The sequence below is a fragment of the Hippopotamus amphibius genome, chromosome 4 (genome assembly GCF_030028045.1).
Source record: "Hippopotamus amphibius kiboko isolate mHipAmp2 chromosome 4, mHipAmp2.hap2, whole genome shotgun sequence".
NCBI lineage: Eukaryota > Metazoa > Chordata > Mammalia > Artiodactyla > Hippopotamidae > Hippopotamus > Hippopotamus amphibius.
The window spans coordinates 166,080,570-166,105,562 of NC_080189.1; the positions used below are offsets into that span (position 1 = coordinate 166,080,570).

At 35.4% G+C, this 24,993-nt stretch overlaps 1 protein-coding gene across 3 annotated transcripts in view; it reads right to left on the bottom strand.

Annotated features, from left to right (window-relative positions):
- Nucleotides 1–24,993, bottom strand: part of GTF2A1 (general transcription factor IIA subunit 1) — a 116,702-nt gene that overhangs the window by 67,380 nt on the left and 24,329 nt on the right. The window contains exons 8-9 of one of the 3 annotated variants that reach the window (XM_057731444.1): nucleotides 23,424–23,513; nucleotides 9,668–14,423 (exon numbers count right to left, since the gene is read on the bottom strand). In XM_057731444.1, the coding sequence (XP_057587427.1) occupies nucleotides 14,316–14,423; nucleotides 23,424–23,513 (198 nt within the window). In that variant the 3' untranslated portion in view covers nucleotides 9,668–14,315. Of the gene's footprint in view, nucleotides 1–9,667; nucleotides 14,424–21,146; nucleotides 21,239–23,423; nucleotides 23,514–24,993 lie in introns of those variants that run through there. The other 2 variants (XM_057731446.1, XM_057731445.1) reach the window with 2 other exon arrangements.

Genomic DNA, 24,993 nt, shown 5'->3' on the forward strand with positions numbered 1-24,993 from the left:
CAGTTTTGCTGAATCAAACCTGGTTTATCCCAGCTTACCAAGAGACAAATGTGGAAGTGTCTGAATACTGGATTGATGCATAACTGAACATGAACCTTGCTGCTGAACCATGCAAAGGAGACTGCTTTGCATGATTAAGAAAGCTTTTCATGCCAACTCATTGTTCACTGTGGCTCATTCACAAATGAACTGAGCTATACTATCAGGTTTCACTGTTTTTCCTTATGAACAATAAAAACAGACTCTGATTAATTTAAGCAGAAAAAATTAATTAGAAGAATAGAGTACTTTGCAGAATCAACAGGAAGCCTGAGAAACCAGGCTCAGTGAGCAATCAAGCAAAGGAGGCAAAGCCACAGCCCTGCCCTGGCAAAAGTGTACTTAGGAGGCTGCCACAGCTACCCTTGCCCCAGACAGTCACTGTCACCACTGGACTGAAACATATATAGGAACTTTGCCTGGTCCTGAAACTTTGTTTCAAGCCCTCAAGATTCAAAGTCCTCTGAATTTAATACTTACTACAAAGCTACAGTAATTAAAACGATGTGGCACTAATAATAAAAGCAAACACATAGACTAAAGGTATTGGGAGCCCAGAAATAAACCCAAATACAGACAGATTATTTTGACTAGGGTGCTAGGACCATTCAATGGGGAAAGGACAGTCTTTTCAACAAATGGTGCTAAGAAAACTTGATATCTACGTGCAAAAGAATGAAATTGGACCGGTACCTAACATCAAATGCAAAAATTAACTCAATGAATTAAATACCTAAATCTAAGGCCTAAAACTATAAAATTCGTAGAAGAAAACAAAGGACAAAAGCTTCACAGCACAGGATTTGGCAATGATTTCTTGGATATGACACCAAAGGCACAGGCAACAAAATTTAAAATATTGATGCTGGAGTTCATGACAATTAAAAAATTCTGCGCATCAAAAAACATCACTTCATCCCAGCTTCCCCTTCTCTACATCTGCATCTTTATTCTTGCCCTGCCACTGGGTTCATCAGTACCATTTTTCTTTAGATTCCATATATATGCGTTAGCATACGGTATTTGTTTTTCTCTTTAATGAAGTGAGAGAGCTGCACGGACATATATACACTACTGAATGTAAAATAGATAGCTAGTGGGAGGCTGCTGCATAACACAGGGATATCAACTCGATGACTGGTGATAACTTAAAGAAGTGGGATAGGAAGGGTGGGAAAGAGTTGCAGGAGGGAGGGGATATGGGAATATATGTATAAATATAGCTGTTTCACTTTGTTGTACAGCAGAAACTGGCACAACAGTGTAAAGCAATTATACTCCAATAAAGAGCTAAAAAAAAAAAACCCCAAACCCAATACCAACAGAGTAAAAAGTCAATACACAGAATGGGAGAAAATATTTGCAAATCATGTATCTGATAAGAGATTAATATCTAGAATATATAGAGAACTCCTAAAACTCAACAACAGAAAACACAAACCACCCATCTCAGAAATGGGCAAAGGACTTGAATAGACATTTCTCCAAAGATGATACATAGATGCCCAATAAGCATGTGAAGCTCAACATCACTAAGCACTGGGGAACTGCAAATCCAAACTGAGATACCACCTTGCACCCATTAGAATAATTACTATAAAATTTTTCTTAGAAAAATAAGTGTTGGTGAGAATGTGGAGAAATTAGAACTCTGTGCACTGTTGGTAAGAATGTAAAATGAGACAGCTGCTGTGGAAAACAGTGTGGCAATTCCTCACATGATGCAACAATTCTACTTCTGGATATATACCCAAAAGGATTCAAAACAAGATCTCAAAGAGATATCTGTACAGCCATGTTCATAGAAGCATTATTGACAATAACTAAAATGTGGAAGCAAGCCAACTGTCCACCAACTGATATATGGGTGAGCAAAATGTGGCGCGCACACACGCACACACACACACACACACAGAATATTACTCAGCCTTAAAAAACAAAGAAATTCTGACACATATTACAACATGGATGAAACTTGAGAACATGATGTAAGTGAAATAAGCCAGCCACAAAAAGATAAATACTGTATGATTTCACTTATATGAGGTACTTAGAGCACTCAAATTCATGGAGACAGAAAATAGAACCATGATTACCGGGGCTGGGAGTAAGGGGGAACAAGAATTTATTGTTTAATAGCTACAGAGTTTCAGTTTTACAAGATGAAAGAGTTATGGAGATGGACAGTGGTGATGGTTGCATAACCTTATAAATGTATTCAATACAACTGAACTTTACACTTAAAGATGGTTAAGATGATCAATTTTATGTTACATGTATTTTACCACAATTTAAAACACTGGGAGGAGGGGCACTTCCCTGGTGGCTCAGTGGTAAAGAATCCACCTGCCAGTGCGAGGGACCCGGGTTCAATCCCTGGTCTGGGAAGATCCCATATGCTGTGGAGCAACTAAGCCTGTGCGCCATAACTACTGAGCCTGAGCTCTAGAGCCCGCAAGTCACAACTATTGAACACACGTGCCACAACTACTGAAGCTCGCGCGCCTAGAGCCCGTGCTCCACAACAAGAGAAGCCACTGAAATCAGAAGTTCGCACATGGCAACAAAGAGTAGCCCCCGCTCACCACAACTGGAGAAAGCCCATGCACAGCAATGAAGACACAACACAGTCAAAAAGTAAATAAAATTAATTAAAAAATAAAATAAAATAAAAAAAAAAACTGGAGGGGAAAACACAACAAAGTCCTTAATATAAGCATGAGACTGACTTCCTTGAGATTTTGGCGCCTGTTTCTGGATGCAGAGGGAGATGAGTAATTGCCTGCCCCATTCTACTTCTGTAAAAAGAGGTATAGCCCTGTCCTCCATCCTGCTTGGCCTGAAGCAAAATCTGCATGGTGTTCTGGGAAGCCTAAACAACAAACGTTCCTCCTTTATCCTACTGAAATTAAACAGCCTTAAAAAGCCTTTATTCTCATCATCTCTTGAAACTGACCTGGGTGGAATTCTTGGTTTTCCTGGCTGTAATTGCCCTGCCCAGTTTTTCCAAGCTAACCTATGGCATCCAGCATCTATAGTGTAGAAGATCTGTCAACTCTGCAGAAAAGTCAGTGTGCCTTTTTCAAAATGAAGACAGATCCTTGACTTTCTTCATATTCACCAGCATAGCATTTTTAATTACTCATTAATTAACAAATGTCTGGCACAGAGTTCACTCCTGGAAATATGGTTGACATATTCACAGCCCTAATGGAATAGTCCAGTGACCCAATATTCAGCCCATAAGGAACCCCATAGAATATTCTTCTTTCGAGGCTTTTAATAAATGCCCACATTCTGATCAATTTGATGGCCTCCAAAGTCTATGCCTAAGAAAACAAAAATAGCCCAGATAACCCCTCAAGTTTCCCTTATCCTATGGGATGTGTAAAATTTTCAGATATTGAGCTTTTTCATATTTTAGACCTCTCATAAAGAGATTATTGAGGAATGGAAATTATGCCTTTAAACCAAGCTCTCTTAAAACAACAAAAAAGCCAGCTATACCCTGTTTCTCTAATTACAATCAGAAATATTTCCCATAAGGAGGTATAGGACTAAGCCCACAGAGACACTCTGGCGGTCCCAGGTATATCCTCCCACTCCATAGTCTGCCTTGTTGTAGAATACAACTGACTTTTATTTTGAAAAGGCAACAAGGCTTACAGCAGCTTCTCATTGATAAGCCCCGGAGAAAACAGAATGGTCTAGGAGGGTAACTACTTGACTTCGAATTGAAAGGGATATTTTCACAAATCATTTCTTAAAACCAACAGGCTGTCACATGGGACCAGAGGTTCATTGCCAAAAACACAAGCAGTTGGTACAAATATGTAAAGTAGGCCAGGTGTAAGAAGAGGAGAATTACTATTTTTGTGTTTCAAATATGCATTAAAAAACCACCACTGTATACACAAATCAATATGATACAGCATATTAACAAACTGAAGGATAAAAACCACATGATCATCTCAATAGAGGCAGAAAAAGCTTTTGACAAAATTTAACACCCATTTATGATAAAAACTCTCCAGACTGTGGGCACAGAGGGAACCTACCTCAACATAATAAAGGTCATATATGACAAACCCACAGCAAACATCATTCTCAATGGTGAAAAACTGAAAGAATTCCCTCTGAGATCAGGAACAAGACAAGGATGTCCACTCTTGCCACTACTATTCAACATAGTTTTGGAAGTCCTTGTCACAGCAATCAGAGAAGAAAAAGAAAAAAAAGGAATCCAAGTTGGAAAAGAAGTAAAACTGTCACTGCTCGCAGATGATATGATACTATACACAGAAAATCCTAAAGATGCCACCAGAAAACTACTTGAGCTAATCAATGAATTCGGTAAAGTTGCAGGATACAAAATTAACATACAGAAATCTCTTGCATTTCTATACACTAACAATGAAAGATCAGAAAGAGAAATTAAAGAAACAATCCCATTCACCATTGCAAAAAGAGTAAAATACCTAGGAATAAACCTAACCAAGGAGGTAAAAGACCTGTACTCAGAAAACTATAAGACACTCATGAAAGAAATCAAAGAAGACACAAACAGATGGAGGGACATACCATGTTCTTGGATTGGAAGAATCAACATTGTGAAAATGACTATACTACCAAAAGCAATTTACAGATTCAGTGCAATCCCTATCAAATTACCAACGGCATTTTTCACAGAACAAGAACAAGAAATTTTACGATTTGTATGGAAACACAAAAAACCCCAAAGAGCCAAAGCAATCTTGAGAAGGAAAGACAGAGTTGGTGGAATCAGGCTTCCTGACTTCAGGCTATACTACAAGGCTACAGTGATCAAGACAGTATGGTACTGCCACAAAAACAGAAATATAGATCAATGGAACAGGATAGAAAGCCCAGAGATAAACTATGGTCAACTAATCTATGACAAAAGAGGCAAGGATATACAATGGAGAAAAGGCAGCCTCTTCAATAAGTGGTGCTGGGAAAACTGGACAGCTACATGTAAAAGAATGAAATTAGAACACTCCTTAACACCATACACAAAAATAAACTCAAAATGGATTAAAGAGCTAAATGTAAGGCCAGACACTATAAAACTCCTAGAGGAAAACATAGGAGGAACACTCTTTGACATAAATCACAGCAAGATCTTCTTTGATCCACTCCCTAGAGTAATGGAAATAAAAACAAAAATAAATAAGTGGGACCTAATGAAACTTCAAAGCTTCTGCACAGCAAAGGAAACTATAAGCAAGATGAAAAGACAACCCTCAGAATGGGAGAAAATATTTGCAAACAAATCAATAGACAAAGGATTAATCTCCAAAATATATAAACAGTTCATCCAACTCAATCTCAAAAAAACAAACAACCCAATCAAAAAATGGGCAGAAGACCTAAATAGGCATTTCTCCAAAGAAGACATACAGATAGCCAAGAGGCACATGAAAAGCTGCTCAACATCACTAATTATTAGAGAAATGCAAATCAAAACTACAATGAGGTATCACCTCACACCGGTCAGAATGGGCATCATCAGAAAATCGACAAACAGTAAATGCTGGAAAGGGTGTGGAGAAAAGGGAACACTGATACTGTTGGTGGGAATGTACATTGATACAGCCATTATGGAGAACAGTATGGAAATTCCTTGCAAAACTAAAAACAGAGTTACCATACGATGCAGCAATCCCACTGCTAGGCATATACCCAGAGAACACCATAATTCAAAAAGACACATGCACTCCAATGTTCATTGCATCACTATTTACAATAGCCAGGACATGGAAGCAACCTAAATGTCCATCAACAGATGAATGGATAAAAAAGATGTGGAACATATGTACAATGGAATATTACTCAGCTGTGAAAAGCAGTGAAACTGGGACATTTGTAGAGACATGGATGGACCTAGAGACTGTCATATAGAGTGAAGGGAGTCAGAAAAACAAATATCATATATTAACACATATATGGGGAATATAGAGAAATGGTACAAATCAACTGGTTTGCAAGGCAGAAATAGAGACACAGATGTAGAGAACATGGACACCAAGTGGGGAAAGCAGGGAGGGTTGGTGGGGGGAATGAATTGGGAGATTGGGATACCAAACTGTACACTCTAAATATATGCAGTTTATTGTATGTTAACTGTATCTCAATAAAAGTCCTTAAAAAAAAAAAACCCACCATTGTACATTATTAAAACTAGTTCAAGGAAACTTGGCCATGGGACATCACTGCCTATAGGCTGCATGCCTCAAGGAATCTACCTAGGCATTACTTCTAGGGGTTTTTAAAGTTCTCAACTGTAGAGTATGAAGACCAAACCAAAAGAATCTTAAGGGCCTATTGCTAATATAATGAAATACTTTCAGGGAATTCCCAGGCGGTCCAGGAAAGAATGGCTTAAGCTAACCAGGGCCAAATCTTTATTAAAATACTGTCCTTTGACCTGTAAGACACCAGCCTCTTCCCTTTCTTCCTACTTAACTGGCCTTGCTTCCTCATTCTCTCTTACTGACTCCCAGGGCCAGCTTCAAGGGTGTGTGACAAGTGCAGTGACAAAGGACTCCACTGTCACCATCTTGAAATTCTTAATACATTTTGAACAATGGGCCTCACATTTTCATTTTGTACTGGATTCTACAAATTATGTAGCCATTCCTGTTAAACAATCCTTTTCCCAATATCTGTCTTGGGAGTGCCTTTAGGGTTGGTCCTGGAACCTTTCTTTGTACATTCTTGCTTAGGTAAATCATTTCTATGGCTTTAAATGCTCTCCATATGATAATAAATCCCAATGGTATTATTCAGCTCAGACATCCCCACTGAGCTCCATCTGCTTATATCCCTCTTGCCTTCTTGATACTTCACCCTGGATGTCTAATGGGCACCACAAACTTATCATATCAAATATTGATCCTTTTATTCCTCCCCCAAATATCTGTCCTCTCTCATGCTCAGTATACTTGAGCCTCTTAGATAACTTTCGTACCTTGTAGATACCATCCCCCTGTCCTTGAAGCACTTGTGTTTCTCGTTCCCTCTGTCCACCAGAAAGTTGGTACCATTTTGCACTCTCACAAGCAATCCATCATAAGGTCCATTCATCTACACCCTGACCATGACAGGGCATTGTTTTCTGATCAGTGGGTAGGTGGAAAAATGATTTCTTATTGTCTGATTTTGTATTCCTTCAATTATTAAAAGTCAATTAATTGACATTTGCCTTTCTTCTTTGATGAACTGATTTGTTATAATATATGTATTTTCCCTAATGGAGTATCTTATTAATTTTTAAGAGTCCATTATATATTAAGAGTATTAATTGTCTTAATAAAAATGAGTTAGAACAAACTTGGAATGAGGAAGGACAAATCAAGAGATGTCAATGTCAATAAAGCATGGTAGAAGCAATAGGAATGTTCTTGACAATGGAATATAAAGCTCTAAAAGGAGTGTGTTGCTGGCATAAGGAAAAATCAGCTGCAAATGCCTTGCTTAGGAACTTTGTTTGTGTTACCAGGTGGGTCCCCCTATGTAGTTGCCACCTGTTCATTAATACATTGAATCAATTCCACATGAATATAGGTTAAGAATGGGCATTAGTGAGACAAATCTATAAAATCAGGGTCAACAAGAGAAGAACAGGCAGGGGCCCACATTCTGTCACAGAGAGGCAGGCCAAGGCCAAGGCCAAGGACTCTGATAGACGCAGTTCAGATCCAGTTGAGGGTACCTACCCCAGGTTCTCCCTTCATAGGAAAGGCCAGTGTAAACTTCGTCAGACTAGTTAATGCCAGTCTGGTTTTGGGATGACTTAGACTAGGTACCAGAAAAAAGAAGGGAATCAGGAACAATTTGTGGGTTTTGAGTACCTGCTAGGCAGTGGAGCTATTTCCTAATATTGGTGAAGACTAGTTTAGATGATACTGAGCTTCAAATCTCAGTGATGGGGAGAACGTAGCCACTGATACATGAAGTTTGGGAATGGGGAAATAGAAATTGGAATGAATTTCATTTCTGTCACATTGTGTTTTAGAAAGCAAGCTATTCCAGAAGTGCTCAGGAGATAACTGGTATAATTTCAACTCAACAACATTCAGAAAGCTGAAGTTTGAAAATAAGATCCAGAACATTCTTGATTCAAGAACACAAGATTCATTTCCAACATGAAGACCACAACTACAAGTAAGCTTCTAGAACTATTTCCATTGGCAAGCTCAATGCTCTCTATAATTGCTAGTATTAAGTCCTCTGATCTCTCACTTTACACTGCAGAAGCATCATCACAGACCTGTTTCTATTAAGTCTATTTGTATTTCTGTTTCTATTAAGTGCACCTGTTTCTATTAAGATAGGAAGATGAGGAAAACTCACATAAATAACCTAGGCAGTCTAAGATCTTTTCTGTGATCATCGTACCTTACTAAAACATATGGGTATATACACATGTGCCAAGGACTGTGTTAAAGGCAACATATGCATCATGTCATTACCTTATCTTCACAACAACCCTATGAGGTAGTAGGTTTGGTAACATGCAGAAGCTCACGCTGCTGTCAATTCAATCCACACTAGGATTAGAACCCAGACAATCCAACCTCACTGCTTTTAAAAGCTGCAACTATCTTTATTCATCTCTGGCTCATCCAATAATACTGATCACAATTCCTGCCCTATGAGAGATCACTGAAAATAGTTAAATGAGTGAGTTAATACATGCTCTGTGCTGGATTCCCTTTCAAACTAAGAAAATTTATATTTCAGAACAGAAAACAAAAGTAACCAACTACTTATACCTGTGTCTAGGAGCATTGATACAAAGGCCATTCGCCTCCAGAAATAGGATTGCCAACAATCACTAGGAGAGGGGTTCAGGTCACACTCAGAGTGATGTCATCATAGTTCGAATGTCTTTCAATAACAATATATCATTATCATTTTCTCCATAAATGAAATGAGCAGAATCCATTGATACTTAGGAAAATCACATGATTTTCAAAATGTTGTAATGCTACTAGTTTTAGCTTTGCGAAAATTCAACCTATTTTAGACATATAGTTCAAGAACTGTTTACTTTAGGGGAAAAAAAAGCTTAAAGCCTTCTCAGTGTGTTTCATTATTCCTCTCCATACCCATCATTCATTTTTCCTCCCTCAGGCATTTTCTGCTACAGACAGATGCACCGCTTCACTAACTCAGCCTCTTAGGCTTAACTTGCTTGGCTGTATCCAACTCTTTCACCATAAATCAGACCACACGCTTTTTTGCTATTTTTGACCATTTAAAAACACTTTTCAGCTCTGCAGGTCATTTTAAATTATATAATTATGAAATTAAGTAAATAATTGGAATATCTGAGTCCTTCCATGTACTAAGTGCCATTCTAAGATCTTTACATGTACTATCTCATTTAATCCTCAAAACCATATTGTTGTCATTTTACATATCGAGAAACTGAGGCCAAAAAGATTAAGATCATCAATGTAGGAGCTTGAATTAAACTGCAAAAATACAAGATTTGCTGGCGATAAACAAAATATCTTTATTATGATTGTTTTAATGGTTAAAATTTGCATGTTTCCTAGATAAAGTAGTCTGTAACAGGATAAAAAAATTACAAAAAAGCAAGCTTCTTCTTTATGATTCATTTGAATTAATTATAAATTAAAATACTTGCTATTTAATACCTTCTAAAATAACACAAAATATATTCAATATGTAATACAAGACTTAATAATCTGATTCTCCTTTTATGCAATTATTGACAAACTCTATAAACTAAAAGAAAATATATATAGCTAAACAGAGAAATTAAAAACAAGTATGTTCTCAAATAATTTTAAGTAATCTATTCTTTGGAGTAGGAATACTTAATACAATATGTTAATTATATCAATTTTTAGTTACACTTTGTTGGTGTGAATTTAGCCAAATTTAAATTCCCGTGTGCCTAGAAATTACAACTATTCTTTTTAAAAGCTACTAAGGATTTATAACACAATTTACTATTCAGACATCCCACCCTACTTATTTTAAAGGTATAGAATTTAATGATACCTTTTTTTGATAAATGGAACTTATTAACAATATAAAGCATTTTCCTTTCTAAACTGTATGGTTTTATTCAGCTGTCTATATAACAACGTTATAAACTAGTAAGCAAAGCAAGCAGCATTACTTTTTTTAAATAACATCTTTAATTAAAGTTTTTGCAAAGGTAAAATATTAAACTTAAAATAGGTCTTAGTACATCAAAATACTAAGTTCTCTAATTGTATTCCAAGATGGTCTTTAAAACATAATATCCCGTATATCACAGAAGAGCAACCTTGATCTGCAATTGTACAGAATGAATTTTACAAACATAATAAATATATTTACGCCCTTACACATAACAGTATGTACAACAGCAGTTGACAATAGTAGCTCAGAATAGCAAAAGGGATTATTAGCCCCTCCCCCCAAATTGTAGCCCTGACGCATACTGGATGATTTAAGGAAAATTGAAATAGTAGCTACTAACTCAATGTAGTCTTCCCTTAAAAGAAAAGAAAAAACAAGTTTTTCTTGTTCCTCAAAATAAACAACAATATCCAGTTCGGTGTGTTCTTCCTTAAATCATAAAAAATGACAAAAAATAGACTAAGGCAGGCTTAAAAAGGGAATACAAACTTCAGAATAATTTCCATAGCATAATAGATCAAAATGCAAAACTAACATAAACCCAAGAGGAAATATATAAAACAACTATTTTTTAACCAATGAATTCAAAATCTGAAACAGCTGATTCAGACAGATAGGTGAGAGATAGATATATGAAATAAAATGAAAATGTACAAAGATGGATCAATAAAATATTACATTGCACAAAAGCTCAAAAAAGTTCAAGATGAAATAATCTGAAAATATAGGAATTTTCTCAAGTGGAAGAAAAAGCTAAGTTATAAAGGGAACTCCCAAGAAAATTATGTCTGATTTCCTATACAAGGTGTATTTATCTTCTGAAAAGAATGGTGACATTATTGCTATAAGACAATCAAAAATTATTCTTAGAAGGAGATAACCCTTTTCATTCCTCCATCAAAGCCAGAAAAAAAGAAAACCAAGTCCTTTTCATATAGCAAAAGAAAACCTTTATACAAAAGCTATTATATTTTTGTTCTTGCTGTCTAAACCAGAATCTATTAGAATATGCTCTTCAAGAACACATTTTAATCACTATACACACTGCTCAAATCTTGATGTATCTATTTCTAGAAGAATAACATCAAGGTGGCTTTCATTTTAAGAGAGGCAACAATATAAATGTGGTATTATGATGGCATTTAATAGAAAGAAATGTGAATATTTAAAAAAATATAAAAGCCCAATATAAAGATACCCCTCATATAACAGACATCTTACGCTAGAACTAATTGCACATTAAAGAGTTGTTTTAGCCAAATGTGGCGCTCTGCAGAATTTAAATGTGCTCTCAGCCATTCAAATGGTCTGATTATCCAAATGACCACCAAAAAAAAAGTACATACACTGAAAGGCACACATTTCCACACTTTATCTAGTACTTTTGTGTAAATTTTCCTTAGCACTGTTGATTGTTTTTTAATAAAAGGTGCCATCACCATCTGTGCAAATCTAAACAAATCCTTCTCTGAAACCTTTACTTATTTCATAATACCAAGTCTGAACTGTTTTCCCTCTTTGAATAAACATGTTATTTGCATTTCAAAATTCTGAAAGTGGGAATCTTTGCCTTTTCAAAGGAATGACATTTTTAATGGAACCTAATGAAATGATTTGTTAAAATGTTAAAAGCATGATTAAGAATTCAAGTACAATCAAAGATAAGTAAGTGGCATTCTTATAGCAAGCCACTATAATAAAACTAAAACATGCTATTTGATTAAAAAGGAACACGATGCAGTAATATAAAAGAGCGCAATTTGGTATGCAGTGTTGTTTGGACCAGCTTTCAGAATTTTCACAGGTAAAAGAAAAGCACTTGCCAAGTATGTCATCATTAATATACAATATACACAGGTGCAAATATAAATGGTTATTTCTTGCTTCAAAATAACTCTGAGTCACTCTGAAAGTGGTGGTTGTTCATGTTTGAATATGTTATAAAAACAGGCCAGTATGTAATTCTATTATGAATATGAATGTTTTCGTCTACATAGAGAGCCCAAAATATAAGCTGAATATCATACAGTAATCCAAGGTTCAGTAGCATAAGAACTACTAGATAGCCAAAGGGTTACAATCAACACTGCAGCAATGCTAAACTTTTATAGGTAGTTCAGGTCATTGACTTCCTTCATTGGGTAAATATAAACCTACTAGCAACTATACTGAAGGACAAGTGAACAGGACTTCTGTGATTTTACCCCCTCCCTTCTCTCCTCCCCGTCTCATTAACAAAAACAAAACCAAAAACTTGTGTGTGCTTTGAGCATAGTGGGGTAAACAAACCTCCAAAAAACTAAATTAATACAGTAAAAATTAAAACCGTATCATCAGTTATGGCATCTAAATGAAACCTAACTACTAGTATGCTAGAAACCACCATTTATACCAAAGTTCAGAATATAAGTTAAAGGGACCAAGGTGGTAATGTGGGATAGAAAGTAGGGCAAAACAAAAAACATTAGCCTTTTCAAAAAAGTTTAAAGATTTGCATTAAAAAAAAGAAAAAACAATATATAATAGCTCACAGTTTTTCCTTGCAACGTACTTTAAAGTGTTTCTATGTTACTTCTGGAAACACAAAAGCAAATAAAAGGAAGACAAAAATGGAAGACTTAAAAAAAAAAAATCAATACACAATGTGAATTTTGTCAGGATAAACCATGAAAAGAATTAGGTGTAAGAACAAAGGTGAAGACACATGTTCCTACAGTTCTCCAAGCAACTTGTTCAAACTGAACATAGCACTGCCACATTGTTCTTTAGAGCCCCTTACAGAATACAGAGCTATGCATTCTTAATATACATATTACATTTCTATTATTTTTAATATACAAGTCAAATTTCTATGCTTTCTTCCCAATGTGCAAACTGGAGCCCATGTCTATATTATCAATGGCCTGGAAGGGCCACCAAATGAAAGAGAGGTAAATATGTATTTAGTGGCCCACCCTCCTCTAACCCCAAAATTTCTCCCTCAAATTACAAAGTTGCATTTTAAAAATGTGTTCAATTAGAATAATAGTTTTAAAACTCTTTACTAGTAAACACAGGAAACTTTTATAATTACTAAATAGTTTAATAAAAATCCAGGTCCTCACCACCTGCCCAATGTTTCAATCAATGCACAGAATGTTATCTAAATGTTTAGCTTAAAGACTAAACACATATATAGGCGTACACTTCAGCCCAACAAGAAAAAAAAATCTATCTATTCATATGTATATAATTTCAGCTAGATGGTACCTTTGTGCAATAAAACTGTATTCCTGAGGAGCCACTTGGGGTTTCTTTTTAAGGTGTGGGACTAAAAGAAACAAATACAATTTTTCTGTTAGGAAACTGAAGTTGTCATTTTAATTCTGCTCAACTCAGACGTAACCCAAGTCTTTATATTTAATGAGTCTGAAAACCTAATTAAAATAAATACCCATTACTGGGTAAATTTTGTCTCCAAACTGTGATCACTGATTACTTCCTTTAACTCTTAAATAGATGTTTCATAAAGCAGGGAAGGAAGAGGTATATATTACTGAGGGAGAACAGCAAGTAAAAATATTTAAGACCTATTATGAGAGTTCTAAGTTGTTTCCTTATACAACTGAATTAAAATTCAACACCATAACTCTTACCCTTTTGTAAAAAGCTCACACGCAATTTTTACCAAATATAACCACATACAATAAGCAGTTTCAGTTCAATCTATCAAAAGGGAAGTTTCTTCAGTTCATTACAACAAGTATCTTCTGACTGAACTCAAGTTGGAGGAAAGAATATAAACAAAGCTTTACATGCTAATTACCAGTGGCAGGTACCTGTATTTAAAATCGACAATTATGGTTTTCTTACACAAAATCCCAACCCTCCCCACCCCAACAACCCCAGGTGCTACAGTTCCATGGCTTGCCAGTTAGAAGTAGTGTCTGAGTTGTCAAGGTCTCTTTGTTCCAGTAGCTCTGCTTCTACTGCACTTTTCTGACATGCAGAAGTTAAGTTTTGGTTGGTATGTCCCAAGTTTCAAAATGTCCACTTTAAATTTTTTTATAAAGTTTCTTTTGTTTTATTTATAAAAGAAAAGAACCAACTCTTCACCATTCTGCATCTCCAATGGCTTTGGAAAATATATAATCTCTTCCATTAAGATTCATAATGCCATCCTTGAGATGAAATTTCCATTTGTTTTTACTTCTGTGTATCTAAATAAATAAGTAAAAAATGTATGAGATAAAGTAAAAAGACAGAGGAAACAACAACAGAAAACCACTCACCACACACAAAACTTGTATATTACTGCAACTGCAAACTGGTTTCTTTTTTAACTGAGATATAATTGACATGAACATATTACTTTCAGGTGTACAAAGTAATGATTGGATATTTGTGTATACTGCAAAATGATCCCCACAATAAGTCGTTAACATCCACCACCATACATAGTTACACATCTTTTTCCTTTGATGAGAACTTTTAAGATCTACTCTTTGTAACTTTCAAATATACAATATTATCAACAGTAGTCACCATGCTGTACTATTTTCTCATGATTACTTATTTTATAACTTGAAGTTTGTATCTTTGACCATCTTCACCCATTTCACCTACCTCCAAAACCCTCGTCTCTGGCAATCACCAGTCTGTTCTGTAAGTTCAATTTTTTTGCTTTTGATTACACATATAAGTGAGATCATATGGTATCTGTCTTCTCCTGTCTGACATTTCACTTAGCATAATGCACTCCAGGTCCATCCATGTTGTCACATATGGCAAGGCTGCCTTCTTTTTAAAGGCTGAATAATATTCCATTGTGTATATATGTGTGTGTATATATATATATATATATATATACCACAGCTTCTTTATCCACTGATAGACAACCAGAATGCTTCCATTCCTGGCTGTTGTAAATAACGCTATAATGAACATGGGGGTGCATTTATTTTTCAGTGTTAGTGTTTTTGTTTCTTTTAATAAATACCCAGAAGTAGGATTGCTGAATCATATGGTAGTTCTATTTTTAATTTTTAAAGGAAGCTTTACACTGTTCTACACAGCAGCTGCACCAGTTTACATTCCCACCAACAGTGCCACAAGGCTCCCTTTTCTCCACATCCTTGTTAATTCTTGTCTTTTCAGTAACAGCCATTTTAACAGGTGTGAAGTGATATCTCACTGTGGTTGACTTGCATTTCCCTTATGATTAGTGATGTTGAGCACCTTTTCATGTACCTGTTCGCCACTGGTATGTCTTCTTTGGAAAAATGTCTATTCAGGTCCTCTACCTGTTTTTAAAGTGGGTTGTTTGTTTTGATGTAGAATTTTGTGAGTTCTTTGTATATTCTGGGTATTAACCCCTTGTCAGATAGATTGTTTGCAAATATCTTCTCAAATGCATTAGGTGGCCTTTCTGTTTTATTGATAGTTTCTTCTCATGTGCAAAAGCTTTTTCATTTGATGTAGTCCCACTTGTTTATTTTTGCTTCTGTTGCCTTTCTTTTCTGTGTCAAATCAAAAAAATCACCACCAAGTCCAATGTCAAGGAGCTTATCACCTCTGTTTTCTTTCTTCTATTGTTTTGGGTCTTACATTTAAATCTTTCATCTGTTTTGTACTGACTATTGTGCATGATAAAAGACAGTAGTCCAGTTTCATTCTTTTGCATGTGGCTTCCCAGTTTTCCCAACACCATTTATTGAAGAGACTGTCCTTTCCCCATTTTATACTATTGGCTCCTCTGTAGTAAATTAATTGACCACGTAAGTATGGGTTTATTCCTGGGCTCTCTTTTCTGTTCTACTGATCTATGTATCTGCTTTTATGCCAATACCATACTGTTTTGATTACTATCATTTTGTAATATAGTTTGAAATCAAGAAGCATGGTGCCTTTGTTCTTTCTCAAGATTGCTATTATTCAGGTCTTTTATGGTCTGCTACAAATTTTAGGACTGTTTGATTCTGTGAAAAATGCCATTGAAATTTTGATAGGGATTTTGCTGGATCTATAGATTGCTTTGGATATTACAGACAATTTAACAATATTAAGTCTTCCAATCCATGAGCATGGAATATCCTTCCATTTATTTTTGACTTTTTCAATCTCTTTCATCAATGTCTTATAGCTTTCAGTGTACAGGGCTTTCACCTCCTTGGTTATATTTATCCCTAGATATTTTTTTCTTTTTGATGCAGGGGTAAATGGGACTGTTTTCTTAATTTCTCTTTCTGATAGTTTATTATTAGTGTACAGAAATGCAACAGATTTTTGTATTCTGCAGTTGTACTGAATTCATTCATTAGTTCTAACAGTTTTTTGGGCAGAGTCTTTAGAATTTTCTATGTAATATCATGTCACCTGCAAATAATAGTGACAGTTTCACTTCTTCCTTTCTGATTTGGATGTCTTTTATTTCTTTTTCTTGCCTAACTGCTCTGACTAGGACTTCCCATACCATACTGAAGAAAAATGGCAAGAGTGAGCATGCTTGTCTTATTCCTAACCTTAGAGGAAAAGCTCTCAGCTTTTCATTAAGTATGCTACCTGTGGGCTTGTCATATATGTCCTTTATTGAGGTATGTTCCCTCCATACCAACTTTGTTGAGACTTCTTATGTTGAATTTTGTTAAATGCTTTTCCAGCATCTATTGAGATGACTACGTGATTTTTATCCTTCATTTTGTTAACATGGTATATCACAGTGACTGATATGTAGATGTTAAACCTTCCTTGCATCCCTGGATACATCCCACTTGATCACGGTTTATGATCTTTAAATTGCTGAATTCAGTTTGCTAATATTTTGTTGAGGATTTCCGCATCTATGTTCATCAAGATGATACTGGCTTGCAATTTTCTTTTCTTGTGGCATCCTTGTCTGGTTTTGGTATCAGGGTAATGCTGGCCTTGTAAAATGCATTTAGAAGTATTTCCTCTTCTATTTTTTGGAAGACTTTGAGAAGAGTTGGTATTAATTCTTCTTTAAATGTTTGGTAGAATGTACCAGTGAAGCCATCTGGTCCTAGACTTTTGTGTATTGGGAAATTTTTGATTATTGATTCAACCTCCTTACTAGTAATCAGTATATTCAGATTTTTAATTTCTTCATGATTCAGTCTTGGAAGGTTGTATGTTTCTAGGAATTTATCCTTTTCTTCTAGACTGTCCAATCTGTAAATGTGTTAATTATTCATAGTAGTCTTATTTCTGTTATCAGTTGTAACATCTCTTTCATTTCTGATTTTATTTGAGTCTTTTCTCTTGACGAGTCTACCTAAAGGTCTGTCAATTTTTTTTAAATTTTATTTATTTATTTATTTACTTATTTGTTTGTTTGTTATTGGCTGTGTTGGGTCTTTGTTGCTGCGTGCAAGGCTTTCTCCAGTGGTGGTGAGCAGGGTCTACTCTTTGTTGCGGTGCACAGGCTTCTTATTGTGGTGGCTTCTCTTGTTGCAGAGCATGTACTCTAGGTGCATGGGCTTCAGCAACTGCAGCATGCGGGCCCAGTAGTTGTGGCACACGGCTTAGTTGCTCTGCGGCATCAGGGAATCTTCCCTGGACCAGGGCTCGAACCTATGTCCCCTGCACTGGCAGGCAGATTCTTGACCACTGCACCACCAGGGAAATTCCAGGTCTGTCAATTGTGTTTACCTCTTCAAATAACCAACTTTTAGTTTCATTGATCTTCTCTATTGTCTTTTTAGTCTCTATTCATTTATTCCCACTCTGATCTTTATTTCCTTCCTTCTACCAACTTTGAGCTTCTTCTTGTTCCTTTAGGTGTAAAGTTAGATTGAGATTTTTCCTTATTTCTTGATGTAGGCATTTCTCTCTATGTACTTCCCTCTTAGAACTACTTTTGCTGCATTCTACAAGTTTTGGTACATTGTATTTCCTTTTTCATTTGTCTCAAGGTATTTTTCTAGTTCTCTTTTGACTTCTTCTTTGACCCATTGGTTGTTCAGCAGCATATTGTTTAATCTCCATCTAATTCATTTCTAGTTTTGTACCACTGTAGTCAGATTGTTTTTAATAGTTTGACACTCTCTCTTAAAAGAAAAAAAATTCACTAGGTGCGTTTTTCAAAAATAAATCTATCTACAATTAGTAGCATTTATCTGATAGCTTTCAGTACTTGTGTTCATTAAAGTAGTTAATATTTCTCTGCAAAGTATCTCTACCAGGTATGTGTATATATGTCATTTCATAGGAAATTTTATACTGACAAATATTTAAAACAGTAATAACATTTGTTCTCCCTGATGCTTCTAGACCACTTTTTTGTCTTTTCTCTGTAACTTCTTTTATGTCTATACCATTTATTTAACCTTGGGCTTTTCTTCATTCCTCTTGTCTACTGACTAACAGGACACTATCTTTCCTCAATACTGATATCATGTTTACAACTACTCTCTTCTTCTTCCACACATACAGTAACAACTTACACATTGATGACCTCTTTAATACTGTGGCCCCATAGTATTAGAATTCATACTAATATTAGTATTTCTCTAATCATTACTTCATCTCTAATTCTACTTTACTTGTCTTCGGGACACCTGGCAACTGTTTTCTAAAAGGCCACCAATAATCTTCTCGTTACCATGTCAATAGCCTCCTGTCATATGATATATTACAATATCCTTTAACTGATTTCCAGGCCTTCACTCTCTCCCTTCCTTCCAATTATAAGTATCACTGCCACTTCAGGCTTTCATTTTCAAAAGAGAAAATTACAGCCTGGAGAGGTTCAATGGCATGACCAAGGGCATATCGCAATTAAGTGACAAAGATGATTCTCTTGCCCCAGAGCAAGACGTTTTCTACTAATCAGGCTGTTTTATATAATAATGCAGAAATTCTCACTACATACAGGTATTTTCTTAACCCACTGCTAAAATTTCATGGTCTAACATCTCTATGCAAACAGTCTCCACGGCATATTCTTAGCAAATAATTGTTCAGTGTCTGCTTGAGTATGAGTAGAAGTAGGGGGCAAAGAATTGCAAATTAAGTTATCCCTTCCTGCAAAAGCTCTCTCTCTCTCTTTTTTTTAATCTGTTAATATTGGTGTTTCTTGGTATCCGGGAAGAGTGTGGAATATTTAGCTTCTAAACCTGACCAGGGCCTGAGCTTTATCTTAAGTTCTGAGTTCTAGGCTATTTTTTTTCATAAATTTATTTATGTATTTATTTTATTTATTTATTGGCTGCGTTGGGTCTTCGTTGCTGCACACGGGCCTTCTCTAGTTGCTGCGAGCAGGGGCTACTCTTCATTGTGGTGCGCCGGCTCCTCATTGTAGTGGCTTCTCTTGTGGGAGCATGGGCCCAGGGCACGTGGGCTTCAATAGTTGTGGCACATGGGCTCAATAGTTGTGGCTCATGGGCTCTAGAGCACAGGCTCAATAGTTGTGGCACATGGGCTTAGTTGCTCCATGGTATGTTGAATCTTCCCAGGGAGCGCTCGAACCCGTGTCCCCTGCATTGGCAGGCAGATTCTTTACCACTGCACCACCTAGGAAGTCCCTGGGAAAGCTCTCTTTTAACGCTTTCATACTTTACCCCTTACTAAAACCTGCTTACTCCAAACTTCTACTTACTGATCCTAGTTCTGTCTTTTGGGAGTTAATTTAAAAAACAATCCAATACTTCATATGTTTGAAAACCACTCTCATGCCCTTCCTCTAGATCACTAACTTAAGCTACATATAAATTTAACGTGTCCATTTTTTCTCATTTATTAAAACAAAAGAGAGTACAATAAAATGACAATATTCAGGACAAAGACTCTTGCATTAAGTGGTCTTATAGCTCTGGTCTATAATTACACTATGTAGATTATTAGACCTAACACCTTAGGATAGATGATTTGAATGTCTAACAGCCACAAAACTTAACATGCCCAAAACCGGACACTCTCCTCTCCCAAACTTGCTCCATCTACAGCCTTTCCCATCTGAGTTGATGGTATCTCCATTTTCTGTCTGGTTCCTCATCCAAAAAAAAATTCTGGAGTCATTCTTGATTTCTTCTTTTCTTTCCTACCACACATACAAGAGTAAGGAAATCCTGTTGGCTCTTCCTTCAAAATATCCAAGATCCAGCTACTTCTCACCACTTCTAATACTATCATCCTAGCCTTAGTCACCATTATCACTCATTTGTATTACTACAATATCTCTCTATTAATCTCGTCCTTTCAACATTTGCTTCTTCTATACTCTGCTCAATAAAAAAAGCAAAGTTATCTTTTAAGATTAAAATGTAAGTGATAGCACTTTTGTCTATTGGAAACCTTTCAAAACCTTCCCAATTCACTCAGTGTAAGAGCCCATGTCCTCACAAAGTCCTACACCATCTGCCTCCACCTACCTCTGACTTAATCTTCTACTATACTACTCCCCCAAGTCCAGCTACACTGGCCTCCTTGCTGTTCCTCACACACAACAGACAGGTTATGCCACCAAATAATGACAGGGCTAACTTTCTTCAAGTCTTTGTTCCTATTTCCTTTTCCCATTCTATAATTTCCCATACCAATTATCAGCTTCTAACATAGCATATTAATTACAGCTGACCCTTGAACAGTATGGTTTGGAACTGCACAGATCCACTTATGCATACATATTTTTCAATAGTAAATACTACAGAATTAAGTGATCTGTGGTTGGATGACTACCAGCATGTGGAGGAATCGCAGATACAGAGGGCTGCCTATAAGTTACATGCAGATTAACCCCAGCATTGTATAAGAGTCAACTGCAATTTATTTGTTATTTTTTATGTTTTAACATCTGTCTCCCTCAACTCGAGTAAGCTTCCCAATGACAGGGATTGTTTTGTTCACTGGTGTATCTCAAGCTCCTAGAACAGTGCCCTGGGACATCACAGAAACTCTATAAGTATTTTTTGAACAAAAAGATCTGTCTCCTCTTTTCCTTGACTTCCTATAGAAAAAGTATTAACTATCCTAAAAATGGGTATATAAATTTATTTCCAGTACAAACTGTGACTACAACCTGAAAGACATGGAATTAAATAAATAAGTGATGAGCAGCCAGGAAAAAGGAATCGCATAGACAAGAAACAGACTGCATTCTGCAGCAAGACAACTTGCAAAAAGCAAATGTAGAAAAGTTTCATGCATCAAAGAATAGTCCATATACTAAGCACTGAAGTCATATTGAGTAATAAGTAGTGAATATTTTTACTTGAATAAAATCACAAAATACAATTTATAAAACAATTCATTTACTGGCCTTAAATTAAGCCCTTCATGAAGGAGTATCCTGAGTGCCAGGAAAAAGGCCTCTGAAATTTCCTAATGACAAACATATTAAGTAAAATTACCTACAAATATGGCCAAAGCCTCAACACCTGATGCCGTTAAGTCCTTATCCACTAATACTTATGGGAGAACTCTGCCTCATTATTAGGTTTAAGGCTCTCATTTGATTGGCAACACAATAATTCTATGATTGGTTCTAAAATTGACTCTTTGAAATTCTAAAGTTTAGTCTTCAAAAATAAACTGCTAAAGTTCAAGTTGCCTCAAACCACACCTAAGCCCATTTTAGAACACCATCATTCTTTGCTTTTGGCTAAAATATCAAGACTCAACCCTCCAATCTCCAGAACTTATCTGATTGTAAAAATTAGGTCTCTGCAAACTTTAAAACTATTTATCATTCAACACACTATTTAAAGCTATTTTTTAATTTCTTAGTTTAAAACATTAAAATATTGTCTCTTGGAGCAAAACAAACCAATTTTAACATTTAAAATATTAAGTGTACAAAGAAGAATACAACTAGTCTCTTATAATATGAAAATACTTAGAAGCATATTCTTTAGTCAAGCTAAGGTAAAGGTCCTCTCTTGACTGATAAATCTGACATCTTGCTCTCATGAAATTATGTTCTGGATAATTTGGTTGCTAACAGATTCCCTTGAGTCTTCCTGACAATAAAGATTTACTGGTATCTCCTGTTGTCTTAACTTCAATACTCTTCCCTCTATATGCATGTAACAAGAAGTTACTTTTATTATAATGTGCTTGGTGAAGAGTATTAAGAGTGCTTACTTGGTAGTCGTAAGGTACAAAAGTGGATGCCCTGATAACTGAATCAATGACCTCACTAACTTAATTCTATAATTTCACTGGTATTTAACTGGCTTGACTACCTTTTCATTAGGAAAAGATAACCTTTATTTTCTTAACATTTTCCCTATAGATGTTTGCAATAAACATGGCTATTTACAATATTCATTTCTATAAAAACAACACAAATTTAAGATTTTCATCACTTGTAAAGGAGGGCATGCAGGGCACAAATTTTGCATAATCATGAATATAGCTCCAGTACCTGACATATTTAGGCATTTAATAAATATACATTTAGTGAATGAGTAGTGCTTATAAACAAAACCCAACTACTTCTGTTAGAGTTTTTAGCATTCGGTAAAGACCACTGCTGAAATTAAATTATAAAAATGCAATATAATTTGTGGATTTATTATAAAATTTAATGATTATAGCCAGGAAACAAATTTTATTCCAAATTAAATGTTTCAACAAATAACCAAATCTTAACAATGCCAATAACTATAACATAAAAACTTGGGAGTAGCATCCTTTTCAAGAATTAAGAAATCAAGGAGTCAACAGCTAATTTTCATAGAACCTAGTTTAAAAATTTTTAATTGGTACCAAAATACAGCAAAGCTAAATAATTTTAAAATAATTTTCAGTAAAAATGTATCTTTTGTTAGTTATCAATCTTGTTTATTGCCCTCATTAGCAATAAAAAAAAAAAAAAAGGCTACAAGATTCACTCAAAAGCCTTTTGGTTTTGCGGTAGTTGAGGTCAGAGGGAAAAAAGGTTATTCCACTGAGTTATGTTAAAGGACAACTACAAAGTGGCTTTACTTTGTTAACAAATTGGGAGACACAGTCTAAACTGGAAACAACATACTTCCCATAATTTCATTTGTAACTTATTTTTCAACTGTAAAGCTACACAAATGAATTTCTCATTCTATTAAAATAATCTACTAAACTATAACTGTTTTCATTCACACTGTTTATACTGAATATAAGAGGCATCATTCAGCTTACCAAACGCTTCAACAAGGCAAACAGGATAGTTTAGGGAAGAAATTACAACAGAAAAAATGTCAGTAAACTGATGATAAAATCCTTACCTTATCATATTGGCATACAACAACATTTTCTGTATCAAAGAGTTCCTGTCCTTCCTCATCACTCACATCATCTTCACTATTGAGGGGTTCCTAAAAATGAAAAAGGAGAGTTCATTTATTTATACTTCATGTATTACTAGAAAAAGGCCCTTCTAATAGTCAGTGAAAAGAAACACAATGACTTTGATGTTCTTTGAGAACCAAGGGCCAGATAGATGCCTATATACCATGAACATATTGTTAAGTGGCTGTGTTAAGACTGCGAATGTCACTGAAATTTCAGCAAGAAATTAAATACAATAATTAAAATAAGCTATATAATTTATAAGCCTGAAAAGAGGTTTAACTTTACTTCCTTTATTCTTTTGGAATAAGACAAGAAGATGATTCCCTCTCGTGACTGTTTAAGATGCCTAGAAGTGGACCTAAGAAAATATGAAGGTTTAATGAGATAAAGGTAGTATGTACCACCAGAAGCAGCAGTGTAAAAGAGAAAACAATGGTGAAATTGGAATAGGAAAACAGGGCTATAAAATAGGTTGGTAGCCTGGCTAGACTTTACATTAAGGACTAGGACTATGAATACAAATTAGCATATCTCATGGTGGAGGCTTAAAGCATAATTATCTCAGTCTCAGTATTGAAGAGAATTAAAGGCCAAGATCTAACTAGAGCATAAAATGACCAAGTTAACCCTGACCTCAGTTGTGGCAGAAAATAAAACATACAACTCTGATTTGTAATTAATGAAGAAAGAGAAGCTAGGATAAAATTAAAGTGGAAAGAAAAATAATCAAGATGATATTAAGTCTAGGCCTATACCTACTCACACATGTATATGTATAAACATTCTTTAATTTAGAATAGCTATCACCAATGTAAATGTAAAAAGAAAATTTACTGAGGTAAAATTCACCATTTTAACCATTCTAAGGTGTACAATTTGCACTTAGTACATTTATAATGTGCACAATTATCACCACTATCACCATTTTTAATCAATATTATAGAGCTTAGGCAACAAGGCAAGAAAACCTATTTTTTCACTTTTGATTTGCTTGCATACAGAGAAAACATGAAAGCATTAAAAAAGGCTACCCAGTAAATAAAAAGATGATGACAGCTCCCCGTGCTCCTGCCCAAAGACCCCATTTTCTTTGGATCAACCCGCTGTGTCCAGGGGAGGAGCTGGGAAGCACAATGAGTTTACATTAAGTACACGCAGGAAATCAAGAACTACGATAATTTTCTCTGTTCAAATAGCTTTCTAAAATTTGTTATGGTGTTTATAACAAAAAAGAAAATTGGAAAAAAAAAGTGGAGTAGCAGAAGGCTTTTGCTACTCATCATTAATCAAGGAAATAAAAATTAAAACCAAAATGAAACAATATTTTCTACCTACCAGACTGGCAAAAATTAAGAAGCCTGACGATGTCAAGTATTGGTGAAGATGTATAGACATACACACCATTATATATACTGACTGCCAGAAGTGTAATTAGTACAACAATGTGGCATTTTATTGTAGGGTGAAGACAGGCATATCTTATGATTCAGCAATTCAATGTTT